The 27,089-nt window shown below is 39.3% G+C and overlaps 3 protein-coding genes across 6 annotated transcripts in view; 2 read left to right on the forward strand and 1 right to left on the reverse strand.

Annotated features, from left to right (window-relative positions):
- Positions 1-27,089, reverse strand: part of parp2 (poly (ADP-ribose) polymerase 2) — a 35,915-nt gene that overhangs the window by 3,209 nt on the left and 5,617 nt on the right. The window contains exons 2-8 of one of the 2 annotated variants that reach the window (XM_079452301.1): positions 1,552-1,922; positions 1,239-1,310; positions 830-1,036; positions 575-754; positions 420-490; positions 242-292; positions 71-167 (exon numbers count right to left, since the gene is read on the reverse strand). In XM_079452301.1, the coding sequence (XP_079308427.1) occupies positions 71-167; positions 242-292; positions 420-490; positions 575-754; positions 830-1,036; positions 1,239-1,299 (667 nt within the window). In that variant the 5' untranslated portion in view covers positions 1,300-1,310; positions 1,552-1,922. Of the gene's footprint in view, positions 1-70; positions 168-241; positions 293-419; positions 491-574; positions 755-829; positions 1,037-1,238; positions 1,311-1,551; positions 2,180-27,089 lie in introns of those variants that run through there. The other variant, XM_079452302.1, reaches the window with a different exon arrangement.
- LOC306891785 (ribosome assembly protein METTL17, mitochondrial-like) overlaps positions 1,624-27,089 on the forward strand; it is a 30,396-nt gene continuing 4,930 nt past the window's right edge. Inside the window, exons 1-14 of one of the 3 annotated variants that reach the window (XM_079452317.1) lie at positions 1,624-1,835; positions 3,414-3,552; positions 3,637-3,786; positions 3,884-3,971; positions 4,041-4,122; positions 4,225-4,298; positions 4,472-4,566; positions 4,650-4,720; positions 4,815-4,922; positions 5,024-5,092; positions 5,301-5,351; positions 5,467-5,559; positions 7,010-7,209; positions 7,339-7,650. In XM_079452317.1, the coding sequence (XP_079308443.1) occupies positions 1,758-1,835; positions 3,414-3,552; positions 3,637-3,786; positions 3,884-3,971; positions 4,041-4,122; positions 4,225-4,298; positions 4,472-4,566; positions 4,650-4,720; positions 4,815-4,922; positions 5,024-5,092; positions 5,301-5,351; positions 5,467-5,559; positions 7,010-7,209; positions 7,339-7,435 (1,395 nt within the window). In that variant the 5' untranslated portion in view covers positions 1,624-1,757 and the 3' untranslated portion in view covers positions 7,436-7,650. Of the gene's footprint in view, positions 1,836-3,413; positions 3,553-3,636; positions 3,787-3,883; positions 3,972-4,040; positions 4,123-4,224; positions 4,299-4,471; positions 4,567-4,649; positions 4,721-4,814; positions 4,923-5,023; positions 5,093-5,300; positions 5,352-5,466; positions 5,560-7,009; positions 7,210-7,338; positions 7,651-27,089 lie in introns of those variants that run through there. The other 2 variants (XM_079452315.1, XM_079452316.1) reach the window with 2 other exon arrangements.
- LOC306891766 (NLR family CARD domain-containing protein 3-like) lies at positions 8,373-26,411 on the forward strand. Its single transcript, XM_079452284.1, has 12 exons — positions 8,373-8,452; positions 8,760-8,815; positions 9,086-9,196; positions 9,359-9,416; positions 15,485-15,689; positions 15,941-17,708; positions 19,587-19,760; positions 21,816-21,989; positions 22,288-22,461; positions 24,325-24,498; positions 24,877-25,050; positions 25,863-26,411. Exons 2-12 carry the CDS (start codon positions 8,790-8,792, stop codon positions 25,879-25,881), a joined length of 3,057 nt encoding a protein of 1,018 aa, XP_079308410.1. The 5' UTR covers positions 8,373-8,452; positions 8,760-8,789; the 3' UTR covers positions 25,882-26,411.

Genomic DNA, 27,089 nt, shown 5'->3' on the forward strand with positions numbered 1-27,089 from the left:
AAATGAGGATGAAGATCGAGACTAAGCTCCAGAAGTCTTTCAAGAAACCTAAAATCACAGTTTGTCATACCTCGCCCCCACCTCAGCCACACGCTGTAAACCTTGGCGCTGTCATCCTGAAGGAGCTGGATCAGGTAATATTTATTGTTGTTGAACTGAAGATTAGTCTGTAAATTGAATGCACAAACGAAGTCAGACGTTGTCATTCACGGGACATTTTTTTGTGTGTCTCAATATCCACCTGATTCAGCATCACGTCATACACGTCATTTCCCTCACTGAAGACGTGGGCCTGTGAATGACAGATGGAAAGAAAAATATATGACATAAAACAAGGACAGGAAGTATTTTTAAATGGACAAATGTGTTGGATTTCGCAGCATCACTTTGAATGATCCATTACGCGTTTAGGTACACACCTTTCCAATTTTAGCTTTGCATTCTGGGTCAACTGGAGCTTTTCCCTTCATAACCAACGTCTTCACAACCTCTGCTTAAACACATGGGTCAACTGGTGTAAAAACACATTTCAAGTCAACCTTCTTTGCCTTGGCACAAGCTTATTGAGCATCACCTTTATTCTCCTCCTTGGCAACAGGCTTGGCTTTGTTCGCCCTCTGACTCCTCCCTTCGTTGCGTCTCTTCTTGACAACCGGCAGCTCTTCTTCCTCCTCCTCCTCTTTCTCTTCTTTAATCTGATCGACGCCTCCGCCCGCATCATTCCCATTCGAAACACTCTCTTCATTCCGATCCTCTGCAACGCAACAAAATCGCCTGCTTTTAGTTTCTTAGCTTCCACAACCAGATACTAAAAACACAGAAAAAGTACCTGATTTGACTTTTTGAAGGCGTATTTTTCGTTTAAACTTAGTGATGCTGTTGATCTGAACCAGTTTCACAAGATCCACTTCATAACCAGATGAGCCGAGCACCAGGGACACAGACTTATCACCAGCCTGCTTTGCTGTATCCAGCTGGGCACAGATGTCCGGAGCGTACGGTTCCCACTCGCCATCGTCTCCCTTCCACTGCCAAACTGAATAATAATAGAAACCACATTCAGAATGACTCCGTGTTTTGATCCTTATTAAACTGCATATTAAAAGCTCTGTCCTACACACATGCATCTTTAATGTGATGCTGTCTAGTTGTAGTGCACGTCTAACAAACACAAATATAAAACTAACTTAAACACACGAGTACAGATAAAGTGTTTGGGTGTAATGTGATGTGTTTACCTGTCTGTTCGCTGCCTGAATTCGTCACACATTGGTTTCGGGAACTTCTCGTTCGTCTCATGCTTTAAAACACTTATAGGGAAACACATTAATATATTAAGCGAAGTTATAACTTAGATATGTCCTAAAGTTATTAATAAAGAAGCGTATTGCTTATAAACAGTATGACTGTAACTACTTCCTCAGGACGGGACACGTGCTCATTTTACCGCGTCAAACATCAAACTAGAGCAAATGCAGGCCGTGCTTTTCTTTCACAAAAACAAAACGAAACCCTATCGAGCAATACATTTAACACTTCATCGATACTAACCTGAGATTAAACGCCTTCGCTTTGTTTTGAATGGCGCCAAAAGCACTGCGACAAAGCGGAACTGTTGTGTAGGAACGAAATCGCGTCAGCTTGTTTCCGGACGGAATTATTTTGAAGCCGTTTCCCCGACGGCAACGCGAACACGCGATCGTTCAAGATCTGCGTTTATTTCACACGCAAAACGTTGTTTATTTAACGCAGATAAAATGTTTGCACTCTGCAGCCGAGTGTACGCCGCATGTTCGAGATGCCACGTTTCTATACGTTGGAAAGAAGCGCAACGGGTGAGTTATTTCCATCATAGAGCCAAAAAGCGGAGGGAGAGTAGTCTGAATTGGGTTCTAGCACCGTATGCTAGCTCACACATCGCACTCGTTACGCCAGCCGCGAGCGTTTCCAAGTCGGCGCGGATCGCATCAGTTGACCCGCTGAACTTTGCGCAACGATCAACGTCTCGTGCGAGGACACCGCGCTGTGACCCGTGTTTCTGTGCGCTCGCTCATCCGGTCGGATGGTGTCCTGCGAGGACAGCGATTGGCTCTTGTCTCAGACCTTCCCCGAGGTGATTGGTCGAGTGATGAACACTCAGTTCGTGACCTCTGCAGTGAACTTCCTTCCGCTCGATAGTGAAGCGTCTAGCGCCGGGTCTATATACCGCGCAAGCGTGACTACCTCTATGAGTGGTGGTGATGGGGAAGAACGTGACGTGTCCATAATTGTGACCTTGCTGGAGCAGTTTGAATTAATAACTGGTGTTATTAGGACGAATAAGTTGTTTTGAAAGACTTTTATTAATTAGTTTGAGCTCCAAGTCCGAGAGTGATGGAATATGGTAATTGCTGTGCAGTGATTGGTCAAACTACTTTTTAGTTGAAAACTCCTCCCATTCAATCATGTCATAGGAATCCTGTTGAATAAAATCAAATCCCTTCATTTGGTTTTTTTAGTGTTTGGTTCCAAAATGACATAATTCTTTTTATATTCTTTCATATATTAATGTTTTTATTGTGTTATCATGTTTTATAGTGTTTTATTTTGTTAGTTAGCTGTATTTTTTGTGTTATTATGGCTTAACTGCATTTTAGTTTATATTAAAGCCACAATATGGAAGAATTTTGTTATGAAATATCCATAGAATGACTTGCACAGTGTGATGTATTTCATGCAGTTGTGCACTTACATTATCCCAAATGTTCCCAAGAATGTGCAAATCCAGAGAAATTACTATTTAAAATAATGGTCCGTCCCTTGTCGCTCTTGTATTTGTTGCATATAAGCGACTCCACAATTCCCTTAGTTTCCGGTTGTAGAAACTACGGAAACACGCAAATGCAGAAGTGGTTATACAGCATCTGTGACGCAGCATCTGTTGTTTTGTTATTATGGATCTGATTACTCTTTGGCGAGTTAAGGGAACCCAAAAAAGCATAAATGTAGTTGACTGTTTTAAACACGTAATCAATTGACACAGTCCGATATCATTCGCGGGCTAATGTAGCGTTACATTCCACATTTCTTGCAAGCTCATTTATTATGATGAAATTAAATACAATTAATTCATTATCTCGTCTCTATACGCCTCTGGATGGTGAAAACTTCATGTCCCATAATTCCGCTCTCCTACATAACGTCATTTAGCTTCGCCTTTTGTTGTTGTTTGGAAAGAGCACCACCGTCTAGCGGTCCAAATTTACACATTGTGGCATTAATTGTAATGCACAATAAAAAAAACATGATTTTAGAAAAATTCTCATTTTGGAACCAAACTCTTCGTATCATACTTTACAAATTACACATTATGAAAATACTGTGTGTCATATTGACTTTAATAATTTTGGCAATTACATTGTGTCTGTTTTTAGCGTCAATGTACCGCGGAGCCTCTAGTCCAGGCAAACTTCTTGAAAGGTTCTCCTCACAGAAAGCATCCGGGTGTGACGAACCTCAAAACGGTGTGCCTGCCCGAACCGCTGCAGCAAGCGGCGCTCTCCGTCTTACGAGGTCAGAATTGTTCATGTTAACCATTTCAAAAAGCACATAATCATGTTTCATTCGACTAACTGCGAACGGAAATGGTGATTTTAGGGGCGGAGGTAAAAGATCTGACTGAAAGGGCACAAAAACTGACAAACTTCCTTTGGAGCAGGAAGCGGGCAGTGGAACCCTCACAACTCCGGGAGAAAGCCCTCCTTCTTGAGAGGAAATATCTGGATAAAGAGAGGGATAGCCAGAACGGTGGGTTCTATATGATAAAGATGATTATGATGGATAATGTTTGGTTTAATGTGAATTGAAGACCATACTCAAACCTTTGAACAAAACCTTTTTTCAGACGTTGGTGACCGTGAGCTAGAGGCTCGAATTAAAAAGAATGTGTTATCAGAACTGAGACGAACAACATACCACAGGACTGTTCTCAGGTATAGTTTATGTATATGCATTATTGGATGCATTTATGGCATGTTTCTAAGTATGTGTTTCCCCTCTAGATATGATGAAGAGCTTGGCTTGCTGTACATGGCTGCTAGACTCGCTGGTGGTTATGCTGCTGTCATCAGAGCATTAAATGAGGTATTTCTTGCTCATTAAGTGTGTTTTTAATGATAGTTTGTTTACCGACATACGGTAAACACCCTCTCTAATCTGTCTATATGTCACTGATGTTTCTTCTAGATAAAGAAGAGAGATCCTTTGTTTGTACCGTCTTCGCTCCTGGACTTTGGATCAGGACTTGGTTCGGGTGCTTGGTGAGTAAGATACAGTATAACAACAGAATTCTGTCATAAACTCATCAAAACATATTTTTAATTGAGAAAAACTCCAAGTGGCATACATTGAAAAGTAATAAACTATATAAAGTGTATTAAATCATTTTCTTTCGCAAAGTAGACTATGTTTAATGTTTTCTTCTTTCATTCAGGGCGTCACACTCACTCTGGGGAGGGTGTTTGAAGGAGTATGTTTGCGTGGACAGCTCGGGAGACATGAACACATTAGCAGAACAGCTGCTAGGAGGTCATTTCCAATGACTTAAACATCTGGTACAGTTATATTCACTGACGAAACTGTGTTTCATGAGCTGTGTTTGTACCAAACAGGTGGTGAGGAAATGGATAATCCAGTGATCAAACACGTATATTTCCGTCAATTCCTCCCTGTTTCTCCAAAGGTATCTTTAGATGCTATACTCGATACTCACATATAGCCTACATAGTGCACTGCTTCACACAACAGTATATAATGAAGGTTTCTCATTTCCACAGGTTCAGTATGATCTTGTGTTAGCTGCTTTCTCTTTGTCAGAAATAGCAACGCTGAACGAGAGACTGAACGCTATTTACACTCTCTGGAGAAAAACCAACTCCTACCTTGTGAGTTATGATGCTTGAGTTGAAGCAGAACATTAAAGACTAAACTCGGTTATTGATGATAGTGTGATATTTCTAAATGCCATTCTTGATGCTTTGTACAGGTACTTGTGGAGAATGGAACCAAAGACGGTCATCAAATTCTTATGGAGGCCAGAAATGCTTTACTGAAGGTATACTAGTGATATGCAATGTACAGCTTGTATACTACTGTATATACATTTTGCGGTGTTCTCTGTTAATAACATTTACTTCAAATTGCTTTTCTAAGTGTTTCACTTACTTTTTGAACTATGATGTGATTCTTTGCACCAAAGGTAGTCTTATTCCCTGTTAAGAAACTAACAGAAGTATATTTTCTTTCATTCTTTGTAACTGTAGGGAGAAGAGGAGGTTATACATGACATGAGGAGACCAGCTGTTTTTGCCCCTGTGCGTCACTAAACCCATCCTTACTATCCGTATCGCAGTGTGATATATTGTTATAAAGTTTTATTTTCATTATTTTCAGGGATGGTTCATTTTGTCGTCCGTCTTTATTTTACAGTGCACTCATGAGCTGCTTTGCCCCAAGTTGATCAAGCAATCTGTAGTTCCCTGTAACTTCATCCAGTTCTACTATTCTCTGCCTTTATCCAGGGTAAGTCAACTATAGCTAATTTGTTTAGAGATGCACCACACCATACATTTTGGGCCGATTTATGGTCATTTTTAATGTTATCGGTATCGTCCGATAATTTAAATGTATATTAATATGTAGATACTGTAGAACGGCCATATAACAGTTATCGGCTTCCAATGGTAAAGAATTATCAGTTATTGTTACCGGCCAAATTTGTACATAAACATATCCCTGCATGTTTGCAATGTGCATTATAAAATGCATCCATACTCACTACCATTCCTTACTTTCAAGTGTGATATTAGTATACTTCTTGTATTAGTATACACTGTAATGGATTTTTGTCATTTGACTGTAATATAGTCAAATACTGTGAAACACAATAAAAGTATAATACTGTATCTAGACTGGGATTATGGGTCAAATACAACCTTAAAGTGTACTCTGTCTTCCTTTCATCTGCTCTCCAGACCTTAAAAGTGTACTTTTATTAACAAAAAATTTGGCCAATTTAGTGTCAAGCAGTATTGAAAAAGTACACTACTCTAAATTGCCCCGACCCCTGACTTGTGTTGTGTATGGATCAATTTGTGTATAGACTTATATGTATGGATTATCTGGTTCTTGCCATAAATGTTGCCTTGGATGCTGGAATGGCATTTAAGGGATATTTCACCCAAAACTAAAATATCTTTGATAATTTACTCACTCTTACATTGTTCCAAACGTGTGTAAATGTATTCGTTTTGCTAAACACAAAGGAAGATATTTGAAAGAATGTCAGGAACCAAACAGATCTCTTCCCGCATTGACTCCCATAGTATTTATTTTCTCTACTATGGATCTGTTTGGTTACTGACATTCTTTCAAATATCTTTTTTACAGGTTTTTTACAGGTTTAAAACAATCATTCAAACTCAAAACATTCATTTTTGTGTAAACTATCTGTTTAAGAATTAAACAATAAATAAACAAGCATGCTACTAGTACATTGAAATGAGTATACAGTACTTGCTTTTTTAAGTATAAAGTGAAATATACTTGAAGTGTATTTAAGTATACACAGAAATGAAAATGGACTCAATTTACTCATCCCCAGGTTGTTCCAAGTCTACATGTCTTTATTCTGTTGAACACAAAAGAAGATATTTTGAAGAATGTAGGAAAGCAAACAGTTTGGGGCACTTTTGGCCTCCATGGTATTTTTTCCTACTATGGTGGTTAATGTTGGCCAAGAACTGTATGGTTACAAGCGTTCTTAAAAATATCTTTCTCAGTGTTCGACAAAACAAAAACATTTACACAGATTTGGATTTGTAATTCGGATTTGTAACACAATAGATTTGAAATACATATATGATCTCATTTTATTAAGCTGTTGAGCAAGATTCTGGCCTGACCTCTCACACTTGTGTTAAGAAATCTAGTGATGTTTCTCTCATCCGTTCTCCATTGATAAACTTCACAGAGCCAAGAAAGACAGCAGGAGAAGTTCAGTTACCTCATCATATCCAGATCACAGGAAGAGAAGACTCAGCAGAATGAGGGTTTTGATATGGGCAGACTCACGGCACAAGTCCGTCGTAGACCCAGACATGTTCAGTGTCAGCTCTGTTGCTCTGATGGAGAACTCAAACAAGTGGCCGTAACAGCCCGTCATCATGGAAAGTATGAAACACATTCATTTCACCAATCTCTCTGATTTCATCCAGCTATATGATCTGTATCAGATTAGACTCTTTTGTCTTTTTTTATGAAGATGTGTGTCATATTTGATTTTCTTGTCCTGTCTTACAGGGACATGTACAGATGCGCCCGAAACAGTGACTGGGGAGATCTGTTGCCAATGTTTCATGAGGATGATGATGACACTAAAATTAATGACAATCTTTGAAGTTCATCTATTAATTCTGTATTATTATCATTTCTATTTTCAGTCAAAACTATTTGATCTTTGTGATATTTATTTGCAAATAAACAAGTTCATTATTGCAGTCTATTTTTCTCTCTGTATTGCACTTTATTGTTCTTACAAAATAAATATTTTGTTGCTATGAACTGAAAATATAACTGTTTATGAAAATGTATCAATATTAAACAGTCACATCTACCCTGGTTACAATCATATCTTTTATATTTCATTAATAAGATCTTATAAAGCCACATACAATAATGCATCAGACCTTACTGAATCTTTTATGATGCTTTTATACACGATGTAACTACAAATATAAAAAGATCAGAGGGAGAGTCATCTGAATCTGGTTTTAGCATCTAGTGTGACATTACGTCTGATCTGGTCGGATGAAGTCCTATGAGGACAAATGCTAAACGCATAAACACAACCTCTACACTGAGCCTCCTTCTGTGTCACGTGGACTTAAAACCTATAAAACCTAAAATTCAGGTTTTCTGTTCCGGGGACTTTTAATTTGTATCTGTTTTATTCCTGCTCTAGTTTGTAGTCCTTTGTAGTTTCTTGGTTCCCCATTGATTAGTTTTAGCTGTTTCTCATTTGATCATTAAATCTAATAGTTCTGCTTATTTAAATCCCAGTGTTTCCTCACTCACTTGTCTTATATTGTTGTTTCCGGTTCAGCCCAGGTTGTGACGCAGTCCCCTGGATTATTGTCTTTTCTACCTTTCGATGCGTTTCATCGAAAGGTAGAAAATTCCTTGTGTTGAATGAACAGGCTTTGTAATTTGGTATTGAGCCATAAACATGTTGTGACCACAAATCTCTGGGGTCACATCGCAGCAAAAGCAAGAAAAGCGTGTTTGTGAGTAATATTATGTCTCGTGATGTTTGAGCTCCTCCTCCTCTACAGGTTACAGCAGGTGAAAGTAAAACTATTAGAGCAGGAGCCATTTTAAGAAGAAATATATACATCACACTAGGAGAGAAAATAAAGTGAGTCTCACAAATCTCACCAGTTAATCATTCACTTGTGTTTTCATGTGGACTGTGTTTGCTGTGGATTTATAGTTTACACGTTTATTGGTTGAAGAACCTGACATGTGGTGTGTAAATGTATATTAATATCCAGGAAGTGTGTTTCTAAACACTTGATTCAAGTGACTTGATTTGTTTTGCTAATTTTATGGTGCAAAAAAAATACACCACAGTCAAATGTGAAGCACAAATGTGTTGGAAATGCTGTTGATGGACTTCAGGAAGTGTGTATTTCTGAGATGTTAACACAGTGTTTTGTTTGCAGGTAGATTAACTCTTCACATCACTGTTCACAATGAGTTTCTCCAGGATTAAAAAAAGGTGACAATTTAAAGAGTTTTATTTACAGATGTTAACGTTTTACTACAATAAAAATGGGTCTATAGCTATGATAGTTTGATAAGTATAGTATTGAGAGTGAAGATGAATTTAGTTGTGTTACAGATGTCAGATGTAAATATAAAAAAATGCCCAAAGTTTTATAAAAAGCATGCAATTGTTGTTTTTGTTGAATTTGTGTTGTTGCCACAGTTAATAACTGATGTTTATAACAGTACTGATATCTTGTTCTCTCTATATATGTTGCTTTAGTTTGACTGGTGGAGAATCTCCTAAACCCAGCTGTGTGTCCATGAAGAGTGAAGCATCAATGGGTCTGCCAACTAACTTCAGTTCAGGAGACTGTGATGATCCAGATGTGAGGTGAGAACAGTCTGATGGTTTAGACGAGTAAATCACTTCATCAGTCTTTATTCTCTGAGTTTGTGCTCAACAAAGGTGTTTCACTTTATAACCTGATTCAGTAATTACTTGAATTGTTTTAATTTTCTCATGTAAACACATAAATGTACGGTTTCATTACAGTAACACAGCAGATGGGTCAAAGTCCTTTAAAGGGAAGCACATGAATGCTGTTTTTCAGGTAGGTGTGTGTATGTGTTTTGGTTCAAGGGGTAAGCGCCCTCCAAATGAAGATTTTGTTTTGGTACTACACTTCAAATGAAGGGATATTGATGTTATCAAGTTATTTAGAGCCGTTGAAAAATAGAGTTGCGTCACACTTTGATCTTTTATCACACTTTTTGCCGCATGGTCACGTGGTTCATGGAGCTCTTAATAGTTCCATACTCTGTTTGTTTGAATGGGTTTAAGTGGGAGAGATAGTGGTAGCAGCTGTATTAGTAGCGACTTTTAATAAATATCAACTCATATGCACTGTTGATATGTTATATTGATGACATTTATAGTAACATTTTGTCTTATATAATCAGTTTTGTGTGTTTAATTTGACTAAGAAGAAAGCATGTGCGCACACATTGCCTAGAAAACAGACATCAGTTTCACTCACCTCGTGCGGTTCATGTCCAGAATCTTTTAGCCCCAAATGCAGGGAACAAGTAACACAGCTGAACTTCACGAACATAGTGCTCCCTCTATCTCTAGTGCGCATGCTCCTTCTCCCGCTCTCCATGGTAGATGCATGGGCTGAAAATAATCCTTTCCAAAACCTGTACGAACACTGGGTGTTCCATACTCAGAATTTGTGCTCTGCATTTAACCCAATTAAGTGCACGTCTCGGGTTACTTGGCTGTATCACTGTTCCCTGAAAAAGCAGGAACGAGATGCTGCGTTTCAGATGCTATGGGCGAACGTACACGTGAAACCGTTATACAGGTGACATACTACAAAGTGTCTATTAACAGAGTAGAGAACAAAAAAAGGAAATTACAGCATTAAAGTAATTAAATTAATTAACTGGAAATAAAGTCAGTTCACTTAAACTTTAAATAAAGGCTGTTGATTGAGCCTTTAATTTAAATCCGAACAGGGTGCAATAACAGACTGAAGACTAAATATAGCATGTGAAACAGTTGAAGCATCAATTACATGAAACAATCAGTTTGTGGGCCCACAGCACACGCAGTTCACAACCCCCCGTTGCAGGCCTGAAGTTTTGCTTGTGTACGTAGCGGCCGAATAAAATACTTAACAGGCCGCTTCGCTTTGTAAAACACAAATGTGTAGTGGCAGATGCAAGCGCCACACACACGATGGACTTGCTGACATAATTCACCTACAGTATTCACTGAGAGAGAAGCTTTACGGCCCCTTTAAGTAGGCGGAGCCGGGACTCTAGTTCGGTGGTGTTCTGGTGTTTTGTGATGTTCTTGTAGTTCAATAAACGTACTGCGTTGAGAGTTACCACATGCAGTTCCCTCATGTTTTCTTTTGATAGCACTAGTGCTACAAATGAAACAAACAGCCTTCTCGCTAATGCAACGGGCATCTGCAGATAAGATCCCTGATGAGCCCCATGAACAGTATGAAACACACGCAGTAGTGCTCACGTGCTAGAATTGACAGTTCGTCCATCTCACGTCTTGTTGACTTTTTTCTTGTGCGGTCGTTTTGACTTCACAGAAAGACCGGAACATATTGTTTAACACACTAATACTGCAATTCGAGAGAAAACAAAGAAACGCCTGCTTACACGGGCTAAGCACGATCCCTCGCTCGTCTTCCACACCATTTTTCTCCTCCTTTGTTTAGCCCAATCACCGTGCCTAACTTACCCTCCTTTGACCAATAACAATCCTCAAACTTGCGGATACAAAAAGTATACATTAAAAAGTGCACATTTGTGAAAATAAAACTTTATGAAAAAACTTCTCGAAATAAACGATCATATTAAACGTGCATTTAAATGAATCAAAACCAGGAAGAAACTCGACCCTGGGTTACAATCATATCAAGTTATTGCATCTACTGAATAATGACTCGGCAGTTGATTGTGACATTTATTATATGGATTTGTGTTATGATTCTGTCTTCTCTTGTCTTGATTTTCTGGTCTAGGGGCAGAATCATGACAGACTCACGTGTTTCATGTGGAGAGAAACATATTATTGTCAATCAGGACATAATATGGGTTCTCTCCAGTCTCGTCATTTGGCCCCACCTCTCTCGTTCCTAGTATAGCTTTCCTCCTGTGTCTCATTACCCATACCTGCCCATCGTTATCTCCTTTGTTAGTCTCCCTATATAATGCACTCATTCGTTGTACATGTTTCCTGCCCTGTACTGAAGAGTTCCTTTGCTCATGTTCCGGTCTGCTGTTTGTATATGTCAAATTACTTTGTGAGTTTTGTGTTTGGTTATTTTTGCCCCCCTTGTGGGAGGTGGTTGTTTGTTTTTGTGTTTAGTTAGTGTTTTCCCCATCGTGGGTGTTTGTTTTGTATTTATAGATAAATTCTGTTTACACATTCATCCCCGCTGCCTGCACTTGGGTTCTTCCACCACACGAGAATCATGACAGAACGAACGAGCCAGAACCAAACCCAGCAGGCAAGATGGAGGCAAGGCAAGCGACCCAGGCTCATCGCCTCCTCTGTTTACGCCAGGGTCACTCTGATGTATTGGAGTTCGCAGACTGCTTCTTTGAGACGGCAGGGGAGATGGTCCACAATGAGCAGGAACAGATGGTCCTGTTGAATGGCGGCCTCAACCAAATTCTAGCGCGGTGGGAGATGCAAATGCTGAGACCGCTGGGCTTCACAGACCTGATCAGGTATGCCATGAATCGGCCGGAGACCAGGGTCTCAGTCCAGCCCAGTTTTTCCCCCCCGCTGGCCGCCATCCCCGAGGACCGTACCCTGCAAATCGGGGTTGTGGGCCTCTCCTCACCCTCTGCAATCTCCACCTCGTCCAAGTCCACTCCACCACCTACAGCCTCCTCAATCGCAGTCAGCCTTGATGGCAAGCGGGGGAGGCGAGAATCATGGGGGTCCTCGTCAGAGACCTCCAACCCGGAGACAGCAACGCCCTTCATCTCCTTCCTACAGCCGACCACCAGACGGGTGGCTCGGCTGAAGAAGAAGAGACAATGGAGGGTGGTCCCGAGTCCGGTGGTCCCGAGTCCTGCACCCAGTCCTGCCCAGCCGGCCTTCCAGCAGGTGGTCCCGTGTCCTGCACCCAGTCCTGCCCAGCCGGTCTTCCAGCCGGTGACTCAGCCGGCCTCTCCCAGAGTCTCCGGGACTCTGTGTTCTCGAGCGCTGCCCCCCAAGTCCCCTGGGACTTCGCGCTCCCGAGGGCTGCCCCCCAAGTCCCCTGGGACTTCGCGCTCCCGAGGGCTGCCCCCCAAGTCCCCTGGGACTTCGCGCTCCCGAGCGTTACCCCAGACCGTTATCCCACCTTGTCCCAACCCCTTCGAACTTCCCCCCATGGACCAATGTGTTCCCCCATGAACTCTGTTGTTCCCCCTCCCTTGTTTGTTATTTTTACTATGCCACCCCAACCCTTTTGTCATGTTTTATTGTCTGCCCCTGATTTTGAATACCATGCTTTGTTGGATATTGTCTGTTTCCCAGTCAGTCTTGTCTCGTTAGTCTGCTCCCTTGGTGAACGCAAGGGGCGTTCATTAAGGGGGGATTCTGTCATGATTCTGCCTTCTCTTGTCTTGATTTTCTGGTCTAGGGGCAGAATCATGACAGACCCAAATGTTTTATGTGGAGAGAAATATATTTATTGTCAATCAGGACATACTATGCGTTCTCTCCAGTCTCGTCATTTGGCCCCGCCTCTCTCGTTCCTAGTATAGCCTCCTGTGTCTCATTACCCACACCTGCCCATCGTTATCTCCTTTGTTAGTCTCCCTATTTAATGCGCCTCTTGTCTATTGTCTTGTGCTCGTTCGTTGTACATGTTTCCTGCCCTGTACTGAAGAGTTACTTTGCTCATGTTCCGGTTTGCTGTTTGTATATGTCAAACTACTTTGTGAGTTTTGTGTTTGGTTATTTGTGCCCCCCTTGTGGGAAGTGGTTGTTTGTTTTTGTATTTAGTTTAGTTAGTGTTTTCCCCATCTTGGGTGTTTGTTTTGTATTTATAAATAAATTCTGTTTACACATTCATCCCCGCTGCCTGCACTTGGGTTCTTCCACTGTGAATCACGACAGATTTGTGGCTGTTGTTGTCACTTATAATTAAATGTTGCAGATTGATCGATTAATGTGATATTAATTTGAATAATGTAAGGCATGGGAATTTGAAGTGAGGATTCCGGTACACAATAACACATTTGGCTTTTCAATAATCACTAGGAACTTGTATCAAAAGCTATTAACTTTAGGGTCCAGAGTGTTAGCCCGGAGGCGACAGATAAGCGCACTGCTCCCTCACTCTTCTCTACCCCAAACAGATTAAATTACTTCCCCTCCGGGGACCCGTTTCAGAAAGTAGATTCTTTGTATGGCCTTACGTTTCTTTGCTAATGGAAGCTTTCTATATAACACCGGGGATGCAGAACACATTAGCAAGGCAACTGTATGAAGAGCAGTAAGATAAGTGTGCATCGCTCTCGAGCACTTTTTATACATTTGTGTTAAGTTTCCTGTGAGAGCCATCAAAGAGGAGGTTCATAGGACTGCAGGTGAATGGTGAACGTCTTTCTGAATTAGGCTGATCAAATAAATGTGGTCTTGCGGCGACCTCTGGAAGTAAGCTAATAATTCAAATACCCTTTAGGATTTCCCAATGTGATTGGGTGCATAGCTGTCTTACAAACAGGATTTAGAATAAACAGCCATGATTTTCTTGGGGGAGTAGGGACAAGCATGGCCAGTTTTCTGTCTTCTATAGCCAGGATCTCGGTTCTCATATACTCATAACTTTCTAGGCCAGTTTATTAAATATATCAAACATTTCCCAGTCAGGCATCCTACTAGCAAGAGCATTTAAACTCACCGGACTGAATGATGTTTTTATTTTTCATTTTCAGCTGCTGCCATTTTCTGAAAATTAAGCAATTAAACTTACGCACTAAAGCAATTTTCCCCACACCGATTGTCTCTCTTTTGCTGCTCTTCCTTCTATAAATGTTCTCAGTTGCTGTATGTAACAGTGCCTCCAATTCGACTGGCGAGAAATAAAAGGAGCGCTTTTTGTCACGTGGCTTTGCCATGGTGAGACGTGTTATCTTCGCTCAATTGATGATGGCTTTTTAAAGCCGATGTGAACAAGCGTAACCTAGGAGGAACTTAAATGATCACGGGTGGTGAGACACGGACAATGGACCCAGGTGCAGACAGCGGGTAAGGGTTAACATATATTTAATAAATAATAAAACAAACACCCACGAAGGGGTCACATAACAAAACAAGACATGGGTACAATAACAAGACAGGACTAAAACTACCTACACTTAAACAAGACTAAAATAAACTATAAACTTGAACATCTAGACTAGATTAACAAGACACGTGAAATCGCCACACAAACCACAATGAACCAGCACAAGACAGAAGACACAAGGGCATTAAATAAAGGACCAAATCAAGAGGGGAACAGGTGAATCATGCAGAATCATGACAGGGACTTACTCAGAGTGGATTTAACTCATTGAATACCGCTGTTCTGAAACCGAAATCTCAGAGTAGCGATTATCTGAGTAAATCAACTCAGAGTTCATATTTTTACTCCGTGTTCATTGAACCTCCTTATTGAAACGGGTCCCGGGTCTTTTACTTCCTTGTTTATTGTTTGTTTGTTTTAATTAAAGTTTTGTTCAATGTTCGCCCGTTCCCGCCTGCTTCCATCCCCTTTATGGATCTTGTTATAATATCTAACAAAATCTGCTTCACAATAACAATAACTTGTCTTTATTCTGCATAATAATGAACTATTTATTTTCGTAATGTATACAGTATGTGGTCGTTAGAGAGTTGTTATATATACAGTATATATTTATCCTCAATGGCTCTGTAATTATTGTCACAGTTATTGACATAACAGCCCTTTATTAATTGTGATTTGTGTAGAAGTGTTTCAATAACTCAACCTTATTCATTATAGTAAGAAGTCAAGATTAGATTTCTTATATTCCATATTTGTTTAAAGATTATGAGGCCACAGGAATTAAAAAAGCAAACAAAGATAAATCAGTTACAATTAAAATGTAAGAATTATTAATTAAGGAATAAAACCTGTGTTTTCAGGAGCTTGAGCACAAAATCATCTCTCTGATGAAGAAAGAGCTGAAGATCTTCAAGAGTCTACTGAGTCCAGATTACCCATCATGCTCTGAGAGAGACGAGGAGGATGATGAAGATCAGATCAGAGTCAGAGAGATGTTTCTGAAGATCACACTGAACGTCCTGAGGAAGATGAAGCAGACAGACCTCGCTTACAAACTACAGACCAGTAAGAGCTCTCAGTCATGTGACTATGACATCACTTTACCTTCAGACGAACAGACACAGTGTCTGTATTTACTGATGATTATTAGTGAAAATACATTTACAGTTAATAAATCAACACAATAGAACCATGAAGCTTTTTGTGTTCATCTAATGTCATGATCAGCAAAATCTTAAAACGCTCTTAAGGTCAAATATATACATTTTTTCTAATCGTATACATGTATTTTTATTTATATTCTCTTTGTTTATCAGAATTGGCCCCTTTATACATGAAGAAACACAAATCCAGACTAAAAGAGAAATTCCAGAGAATGAATGAAGGAATCTCAAGTCAAGGAAGCTCAACACTTGTGAATGAGATCTACACAGAGCTGTACATCACAGAGGGAGGGAGTGAAGACATCAATAATGAACATGAGGTGAGACAGATTGAGACGGCATCCAGAAGATCAGAGACAAAAGAAACACAAATCAAATGTAATGACATCTTTAAAGTCTCACCTGAACTAAACAAACCCATCAGAAGTGTGCTGACTAAAGGAGTCGCTGGAATTGGAAAAACAGTCTCTGTGCAGAAGTTCATTCTGGATTGGGCTGAAGAAAAAACAAATCAAGATCTTCACTTCATATTTCCACTTCCTTTCAGAGAACTGAATCTGATCAAACAGACAAATATCAGTCTGATGGATCTTCTTCATCAGTTCTTCACAGATACAACAGAACTGAGATCGACAGACTTTGATGATTATAAAGTTGTGTTTATCTTTGATGGTCTGGATGAGTGTCGTCTTCCTCTAGATTTCTCAAAGAATCCGAGTTTGTTTGATGTCAGAGAATCAGCGTCAGTGGATGTGCTGCTGACAAACCTCATCAAGGGGAATCTGCTTCCTTCTGCTCTGATCTGGATCACCTCTCGACCAGCAGCAGCCAATCAGATTCCTCCTGAGTGTGTTGATCTGATCACAGATGTACGAGGATTCAATGACCCTCAGAAGGACGAGTATTTTAGGAAGAGAATCAATGATGAGAGTCTGGCCAACAGAATCATCACACACATGAAATCATCCAGAAGTCTGTACATCATGTGTCACATCCCAGTCTTCTGCTGGATTTCAGCCACTGTTCTCCAGAGAATGTTGAGTGAAGCAGAGAGTCCAGCACAGATCCCCAAGACTCTCACTCACATGTTCACACACTTCCTGATGTTTCAGATCAAACTGAAGAGTCAGAAGTATGATGGGAAATGTGAGGTAGATCTTCAGCAGGCTAGAAAGAGTCTTGAGTCTCTGGGAAAACTGGCTTTTCAACAGCTGGAGAAAGGGAACCTGATCTTCTATGAGGAGGATCTGAGAGAGTGTGACATTGATGTCAGAGAAGCGTCAGTGTACTCAGGAGTTTGTACTCAGATCTTCAGAGAGGAGTTTGGACTGAACCTGGGGAAGGTGTTCAGCTTTGTGCATCTGAGCGTTCAGGAGTTTCTCGCTGCTTTATTCAAGATTCTGTCATTTCTTCAGCAAACATCAGAAAACTTCAGCGGATTGAGATCAAACATGAGTGATTTACTGAAGAGTGAAGTGGACAAGGCCTTACAGAGTGAGAACGGACACCTGGATCTTTACCTCAGATTTCTTCTGGGTCTCTCACTGGAGTCCAGTCAGACAATCTTACGAGATCTGATGACACAGACAGGAAGAAGGTCTGACAGTAAACAGGAAATAGTCGAGTACATTAAGATGAAGATCAGAGAGAATCTCTCTCCAGAGAAATCCATCAATCTGTTTCACTGTCTGAATGAACTCAATGATCATTCTCTAGTGCAGGAAGTACAAACATATGTGAACAGAGGAGATGAGTCTAGTCTTACTGGAGTCCGTCTCTCTCCTGCTCAGTGGTCGGCTCTGGTGTTTGTGTTACTGAACTCAGAAGAGAAGCTGGATGAGTTTAATCTGAGGAAATATGATCCATCAGATGAATGTCTTCTGAGGCTTCTGCCAGTGATCAAAGCATCCAGAACAGCTGAGTGAGTCATTTACCTGCAGTTTATTCTCAACAATTTCCAGGGATGTTTCAATATCATCCACTTAATGCCATTTTGCTGTGAGTTTCAGTTACAATAAGGTGCCAGTAATGTTTACAACATTTACATATATACTATACAGTCATGACCAAAAGTATTGGCAGTGACAAAAACATTTGTGTTAAGGTTCTGCTTAAACTGTTGTGGTGTTCATTCACGTTGTTTATAGATTTTTGTATAGATTATTATTATTAAATAATTGCAAAAGATTCCCCAGCATGTCAGAGGTTAAGACACTGACGGGCCAGGCAGGACCGGTGAGTGTCCATGCTGCCGCTGGGTTCGGTTTTGGCTCGTTCGTTCTGTCAGGGATTGGGGGTGGAAGAACCCAATTGCAGGCAGCGATGATGAAGGGATTAACAAGACTTTTATAATAATAATAATATAAACACGGCAAAAAAAACACCCACGATGGGGGAAAACTGAACTAAGGCAAGGTACAGAAAATAAAGACTTCCCACAAGGGGGCATAAATAAACAGACAGGAACAATAAACAAGGCACTTCAAAATACACATACAGGTGATCAGGAACACAAACAAGGTACTTGGAACACAAGCCGAGACACAGGTACAACGAACGAGCACAAGACAATAGACATGAGGGCATTAAATAGGGAAACTAACAGAGGATAATTACACGGGACAGGTGCGGGTAATGAAACACTCAGGGGAAGCTAACAAGGAAACGAGAGGGGCGGGGCCAAAGATGTGACCGGAGAGAACACATATTGTCATAACTGACAATAATATGTTTCTCTCCACACAAAACACCTGGACCTGTCATGAATGCACATTGTATAAAGTGCTATATAAATACAATTTTATCATATTGAATGGATTAAGAGAAGGGTATAACACTCGGTGTAATCTAGAGAAAAAAATAAACAACTATCTACTTGACTCAACTAGAGACACACTGATTCAGAACCTTCAGAGGCAAACTTACAGGCCAGAGGGCTTCACCTGAATGACACCAGAAGTTAGTGAAGGACTCAGGACTTTAATGGCCCAGATCATTGGGCTCCTACCTTTGCTGCAGCAGTCTGACTCCCATCCACAAAAACAAACAAACCCCAGTAATGAATCAGACTCCTGAAATTGAGAAGTATACATCATATGAAAGCTTAATATACACCTTTCATTGATTTATGTTTTATTAGGATAGGACAATATTTGGCCGAGAAACAACTATTTAAAACTAAGGGCCCAAAAAATCTAAATATTGAGAAAATCACCTTTAAAGTTGTAAATTAGAGGTGTTGTAGAAGGCTCTTCCAATGAAGAAACAGGGTTGTTTTAACGCTCTCTATTGGCTCACCGCTGCAATGACTTTGTGAAGATAAAATTCTAAGCTTCACATAGATACCAAACTTGAGTGGTTAAATCCCAAAGAGCGGGCAGCAGCGAGTGAAGACTGTAGGTGTGCTACCAGATATTGTTGTTGGCAGTTTTGCTGCATCCACTCACAAAAATAATGTTTTTATATATTTAAGGTAGGAATTTTACAAAATATCCTCATGGAACATGATCTTTACTTGATGCCCGTATGATTTTTGACATAAAAGAAAAATCGATACTTTTGACCCATACAGTGTTTCGTTTAACTATTGCCACAAACATTCCCGTCCTACTTAAGAAAGGGTCAAATAACTTTTAACATTAGGAATGTTTACAGAATTCCAGTGGTTGGATATTGATTGAAAGATGATTTTATTTATTTATTTAATAGATTTTTAATAGCTGGTAGTTCTCTAGCAGGTGGAGAATTACTGATATTGCCTTCTGATATACTCACTGTTATGTTGTTATTTCTCTTTTAGTCTGAGTCGCTGTAATCTGACAGAGAAAAGTTGTTCATCACTGGCGTCAGTTCTCAGATCAAACTCCTCAAGTCTGACAGAACTGAACCTGAGTCGCAATAATCTGAAGGATTCAGGAGTGAAGCTGCTCTCTGATGGACTGAAGAATACAAACTGTAAACTGAAGACATTAAAGTAAGAAAATCGAATGTGTGTCTATTAAGGCCCTGATAAAAGTTCAGCAGAAGGATCTTAATATAATGTTCATATAGTGTAAGAGACTCAACTGTGACTGTCAGTCAATCTCTCTGTTGATTCAGATTCTAGACACTAGCAGTCAAGATCTCATGATTTAAACCTCTAAAAATTAAAAAACAAATCTAAATATCTGATGAAGAGTTTTTACAGTAAATATTAACAATAGTAAGTGCTACTGTATTTTGCTATGAATTGTGGGAGCAAACTATATGACTGATGTACATTTTACAGTTATGTCTACAATACTGTATTTCCAGTGGCGGCTGGTGAAAAATATTCTCGGTGGGGCTGTGCCATACTTTTTTGTTTCCGTAACCATCGCAATAAAGTTTAACACAAACTGCAGGACAGCAGTGCTCAGTGAAATAGTCAGTAATTATTTAATGCCAATATTAAAAAGTTGAGGCATTCGTACACAAAAACATAAACATCATGATGCACAAACACGAGCCTTTTATTTGCATTTAAACTGAACTTGTAAACAATTGACTATTTCTACATATAAGTAACATCTTTTGGAAAGGCTGTTGGTGCCATTGGTAGTAAATAGGCAACACAATATGCATGCTGTCAGAACAGAGTGGAAAGTGGACAATAACATTAAATTATTATAAAGTTTATAGGAATTCTTACACTGTATAAAGGATGTATAATATAGAAATGGATATCAAGTGGCTGAACTCAAACCTTTGACTGGAAGAATAGCATAAAGTATTTTATGATCAAACTAAATGTAACTAATTGTTAATGTGCTCCAGAACTGCAACAATTAATTGATACAAAACATATATAGAGTAATATTAGCAAACACACTATTAACATTTTTTAGAGTACCATATATAACTGAATGATTTTTATGCTAAGGTCAACTATATACAAAGAAACGTGTGTGTGTGTGTGTATCTGTGTGTGTGTGTGTGTCATCTTATTTGTACAGGAATTTTGCCCGTCTGTCCTTCTGAGTGGCAAACCTCTCAATGACCCTTTTATTAAAGTCAGGAATGTCCCTGACAAGTTTCTTCTCCATGGAGAGCATGCCTGTTTTTATCCACCTCCTCATTATGTTTTCTCACCGCAATTCTGTGGCCGTCATCCAGCTGCGTAGCAATGTTCACCCTTCCTAATATGGCTAGCTTTACAGAGTTATCCATATGTGCCCTGGTGTTCTCGTGTTTCTTTACCTTCTCTGACAGGTGCTTCATATCCCTCACTCCGGTAACTGTCCATGCTGGATCTGTCCCCGTCGTTTTAAAAAGCAAGCACGGAAAGCAAAATAAAGCATTAGCATGGGTGCACCCAGCTAGCCAAGCCTTCCTGGTGTACCAGCTACGGGAGAAGCCGCGCATATACTGCTTCCCTTTTTCGCTAGCCTGCTGTTTGATTGAGAGGTCAGGTTGATCTGGGCCCAGCTCTTTCACCCGAACTTTCTCCGACAAAGTTCTCCTCTCAAACGGATCTTGGAGGAGAGATTTCACCGAGTTAGGGTTGGGTCTTGGAGGAGTAACGTCCGCGCTCGCCATTGTCGTTTAGTAAAAATGGCGCCCCTAGAGCCCAGTCCTTATTTTATCAGGGCTTGGGGCGATAAAATGATCGCCCTTCTTGGATTCTATTTAAGAACGCTGATTGGCTAAATTTTATGTCATACATTCATATCTTAAATTAGCAATTGGCTTAACCGCTACATAGACCCGCCTCCTTGGGGCGCTTTCTCTATCGCCCCAGATCTGATGAAGCTGTCAGACAGGCAGAGGAAAGGTTGCAAATATGATTTTGTATCATATTTTACATGTATTACTGGGTGCATTCCATATTTAAAACACACAAATATTGTCATACTGATGTTTTTCTCATTATTATTACTATTTTTGTTTTAATTGTTTTAATTTTTTTTTTTGTGGCTTAAGGGGGGCGGCGCCCCAGCGCCCTCTATTGGCCGGCCGCCACTGTGTATTTCTAAATTAGGCCTTATAAAGTGTTTTCTTCTCTCTTCAGTCTGTATGGTTGCAGTATTGGATCTGAAGGTTGTGTTGCTCTGACTTCAGCTCTGAGATCAAACCCCTCACATCTGACACAACTGGATCTGAACTCTAATAATCCAGAAGATTCAGGAGTGAAGCTGCTCTCTGATCTACTGAAGGATCCACACTGTCAACTACAGACACTACTGTGAGTTAGTGATTCAATTATAATTTTGTCAATTCACAATTATAAATGAAATATTTTCAGTGTTTCACTCTTGTTCTTGTGTAAATTTGGTGAAGTAGCACTACTCATATTGTGCCCTAATTCTGTTTATATTATTTTTATTTCTAAATCCCTTTGGATAAAAGCATTTCACAAAGAAATGTAAATGTATGATGTGGAAAGTTGCTCTCTATTTGCATGAAATTGAACATTATATAATTTGGTTGTTTTGCTAAACTTTGTATTTTAACTCACTGTTATCTTGTTATTTCTCTTTCAGTCTTAGTGACTGTAATCTGACAGAGAAAAGTTGTTCATCACTGGCGTCAGTTCTCAGATCAAACTCCTCAAGTCTGACAGAACTGAACCTGAGTGTCAATAATCTGAAGGATTCAGGAGTGAAGCTGCTCTCTGATGGACTGAAGAATACAAACTGTAAACTGAAGACATTACAGTAAGTTACTTATTTAATAATAATTTTGTTTATAAAGACTATTTTTAATATAACTGTGTTTGTTCATCGGTCTGGACAGTGGCTAATAATATAACTATTTATACTTAATTTAATTTAAATTCATATTTTATTGTATGAAACTTATATTAAATAAACAATTTGTTGAATGGGTCGTTGTCACATTCAAGTTTAGCCAAGTAACGGTTCTTCTTCTGGTAACCCAAAATAACACTGGCTAGACATACTTTAACTTGCTAGTAAAATAAATATAACCTACAGGTGAGGCAGAAAATCAACTTAAAGATTTGTGTAAGATCTTTTATTCTTTAAGAAGGCCGTCTGACATACCGTGAGTTCTGCAGTGAGCAGACAAAATCTTTATCTTATAACACGTACACTTCCCACTCCAGGAATCAGCCATTTAGCTTGTTATCGACCGGGTAGAACAAAGAGCTTGCCAGATCTTATTTTAAAAACCATACCAATAAATACAGAATCGCTCGATGACATGACCAGCAAATTGGGCACTATTTTCTCTAATACATTAGAAGCCGTCGCACCTATGAAGTAAAAAAAGAGTAATGAGAAAAATATAGCACCATGGTACAATAGCACCACTCGCGGCCTTAAAATAGAAACACATAAACCGGATCGCAAATGAAACAAACCCAATTAGAGGTCTTTAAAATTGTGTGGAAAGAGTGCAAACTGTTATAAAAAGGCACTAAAAGCAGCAAAGGCTGAGCACCTCCGTAACCTCATAGAAACCGTTTAATAAAATCCTTGAATGGGTCAGATCTTACTTATAAAACAGACATCAATTTGTCCATTTAAATGGGGAATCATCAATTCGAACGCAAGTAAATTATGGATTACCTCAGGGATCGGTTCTAGGACCCGTGCTGTTCTCCGTTTACATTCTGCCCATTGGAAACATTATTAAAAAACATGGAATTAGCTTACAATGCTATGCAGATGATACTCAGCTATATATCTCATCAAGACCAGATGATTCCTCCCAGCTATCCAAATTGGCAGAGTGCATTGAAGATATAAAACATTGGATGACCTGTAATTTCCTTCTTTTAAATTCTAATAAAACAGAAATAATACTTATCGGACCAAAGACATGTAAACCAAATATTTAGGAGTATAACCTAAAAGTTGAACGATATAGTGTTACTCCAACAAATACAGTAAAATATCTAGGCATTGTATTAGACAGCAACCTGTCATTTGGAAATCACATCACAAATGTCACAAAACAGCCTTTCCTTTTCTGTCGGTCTCTCGAAGTTGTTTAGAAACTGACAGAATGGGGTTCAATTTGAGAACCAATCATCTCAGATTCTACTTTGAAAAGGCCAATGAACTAACAGCACAGCTCAGTGGTGTTTCAATAGGAACCCCATTCTGTCAGTCTCGACACAACATTAAAAGACCGACAGAAAGGGAACTTCTTGGTTACCTATGTAACCAAAGTTCCCTGATGAAGTAAATAAGAATTACCGTAAGAAACTAAATGAATAAATCAAATTTCCTTCAAACTTTCTAATGTAATTTACATTATTTATTTTTTTGATATCAGAAATAATCTGCAGGGACTTTATATGGTATTTAGATGTGTACCGGGAGTTAAGTTTGTGCCACAGAACCATTAAGAACAACAAATACAAAACCAAATGTGCATCGCGTCCGGTGTAGACGGGTGTTAATCATAACACAGTTTTGTTGTTGCTGGAAACACACATCCTGTTTTGCTAAAGTTTACGGACACTCATGCTAGCAGAGGCTTTCATTTATAATCAGAACTGATATGATATTTTAAATGTATTACTAAAAATCTTGTTATTTCTCTTTTAGTCTGAGTTACTGTAATCTGACAGAGAAAAGTTGTTCATCACTGGCGTCAGTTCTCAGATCAAACTCCTCAAGTCTGACAGAACTGAACCTGAGTCTCAATAATCTGAAGGATTCAGGAGTGAAGCTGCTCTCTGATGGACTGAAGAATACAAACTGTAAACTGAAGACATTACAGTAAGAAAATCCTAAGTGTGTGTATGTGTGTCCTAATGTTAATTCAGATTTGATGTGGTAGCACTACTTGTTCTTAGATTAACTCATTCTCCTTGTATTATTATCATTTGTCAGTGTCTTTAAATAAAAGCATTTGTTAAATTAAGAAGTGCAGATGTATTATGTGGAAGCTGCTTTGTATTTGCATAAAGTTAAACATTACACAGTTTTGTTGTTTCACTGGACGTCTCGCATGTTTTGCTGAAGGTTGCGGTCACTCGTGTTACTGGACATTCTCAAGAGCTCATCGAAATGAATGAAATCAACTTTTTTTATTATGTGTGAGTGCAACTTACATTATTATTTTAACTCACTGTTATGTTGTTATTTCTCTCTCAGTCTGAGGGGCTGTGATCTGACAGAGAAAAGTTGTTCATCACTGGCGTCAGTTCTTAGATCAAACTCCTCAAGTCTGACAGAACTGAACCTGAGTCACAATAATCTGAAGGATTCAGGAGTGAAGCTGCTCTCTGATCTACTGAAGGATCCACACTGTCAACTACAGACACTACTGTGAGTTATTCATTAACTCATTGTATATACACTGCCCAAAAGAAATAAAGGGAACACCTAAATCACACTAAATTAGATCTTCATGAATAAAATATCCAGGTTAAATCTCTTCACTTACATACTTTGCCTAACTTGCGAGAACAAAATAATGTGACAATGGTCAATGAAAGCCAAAATTATAAACACATTCAGGGCAGGAATTACAGTAAAATCACTGTAAAAATATTTTTACATATTGGCTCATTCAACTTGTAAAGTTTTACCACAGTAACTTATAATGTTGGTCAGTAATGTGCATGGCCCTATGTGCTCATCTGAACTCCCCACAATATCTGGGCGTACTCCTGTTGAGATGGCAAATGTGAAATCTCCTCTCAGACCTGGATCTGAGCATCAGTGAGCTCCTGGGCAGTCTATGGTGCAACTTAATGGCTTTGGATACATGAGATCCCAGAGGTTCTCAACTGGATTTAGGTCTGGGGAACGTGAGGGCCAGTCAATGTCATAAGGTCGGGTATTATCATGCACCAGGAGGGCTCTGCACTGCACCAGCATGAGATCTGACAATAGAGTTGAGGATTTCATCCCGATACTTCATAGCACGTGGAGGTCTGTAAGACCCTCTGAGAACGGTCCTCCCCACACCAGCCTTATTGTTTCATTTCCAGTGTACCTGTTGTCGCTTTTATTTGCACCAAAACAAGTGAAAATGGTTCACAATCACTTCTGCTTACTTTTTTTTCTAGGTTTAGTTTTCTACTTGTATTATTCTGATATGTGTATAATATTTCTTTCTCTTCAATCTTTTACAGTATTCAGTCTCATCAATAACAATGGCATTACCACAAAAGTGGCATTGTCACCCCAACGCTGCCCATGAAGTCACAGCTACTTGCTTATACTACAGATGTATGAACCCTGCAGCAGTCCATCACTGTTCATAATACTGGAGTGTCTCATTCACTGAAGATATTTTATACATTTTAAACAACTGGACAGTATTTAAAACATAACAATGATCAAAAACATATTTAATCTCAAACAAATACATTACTGTGCACTTTATACATGTAACTATTAACAGAAAGGATGTATTTATTTTTGGATATATAGTATTACATATGTCAATGAAATAATGACAAAGCATGTTGAATGTTTTTTGTCAGTTCTCTTCTTTCTCACACTGCTGTATTTATCGTATGTAGTTGTTTAATTCAAACAGAACAGGTCATTTATCTCCTTCAGACTTCTGTCATTTGCGCTGGAATGTTAAATACCTTCAGCTAACCTCTGTGTTTTTAACCAACTATTGCTTTTCTCAAATTAGTTTGTGCTGAATTAAAGCTTTGTGACTTTATTTGAAGATGATGTACCTTGTGATGTTTACCATATTTCTTATGTCACAGATAATGTATGGACATTATCATTTTAGGTTTCATAGACAGCAACGGTGCATTGTAAACACATATCTGGAAACAACTGAGATGTAGAATTTTAGCTGTTCGAAGTCAGAAGTACATCATGAGACTATGTGAAAAGTAGTTCATTGTCTCATTTACCCTGATGATCTTGTGTATTAATACCCCAGCGTTTCATGTGTTCCGTGTTGGTTATTCATTGTAAGATATTGTCTGAATATGAATGGTTCATAACTCGCTCAGTTTACCAAGCAGCCTCAGCAACTCTCCTGTATGGAGTTTGTATTTTCTTACAAATTTTATTAAATTTTATTGACTATTAAAGGGATAGTTCGGCCAAAAATGAAGATTCTGTCACCAATTTGCTGAATGAAATGCCCAAGTCCCTGTCCAGGTCTACCTAGGCCACCGACGCATTGAACCAACTGAAGGAAAATATATTTTCTGCACCAGTCTTATGTCATTCAGACCCCTTACAGCCCTTCATCGTGGAAGTTGACGCCTCCTCTACCGAAGTATGAGCAGTGCTCTCTCAGCTGCAGGGAAATCCTTTAACCTTCAATCCCTGTGCCTCATCCTCATCCCGGCAGAAAAAAACTACAACATATAGGACAGGGAGTT

This window comes from Barbatula barbatula (genome assembly GCF_947034865.1).
Source record: "Barbatula barbatula genome assembly, chromosome: 3".
Taxonomy (NCBI): domain Eukaryota; kingdom Metazoa; phylum Chordata; class Actinopteri; order Cypriniformes; family Nemacheilidae; genus Barbatula; species Barbatula barbatula.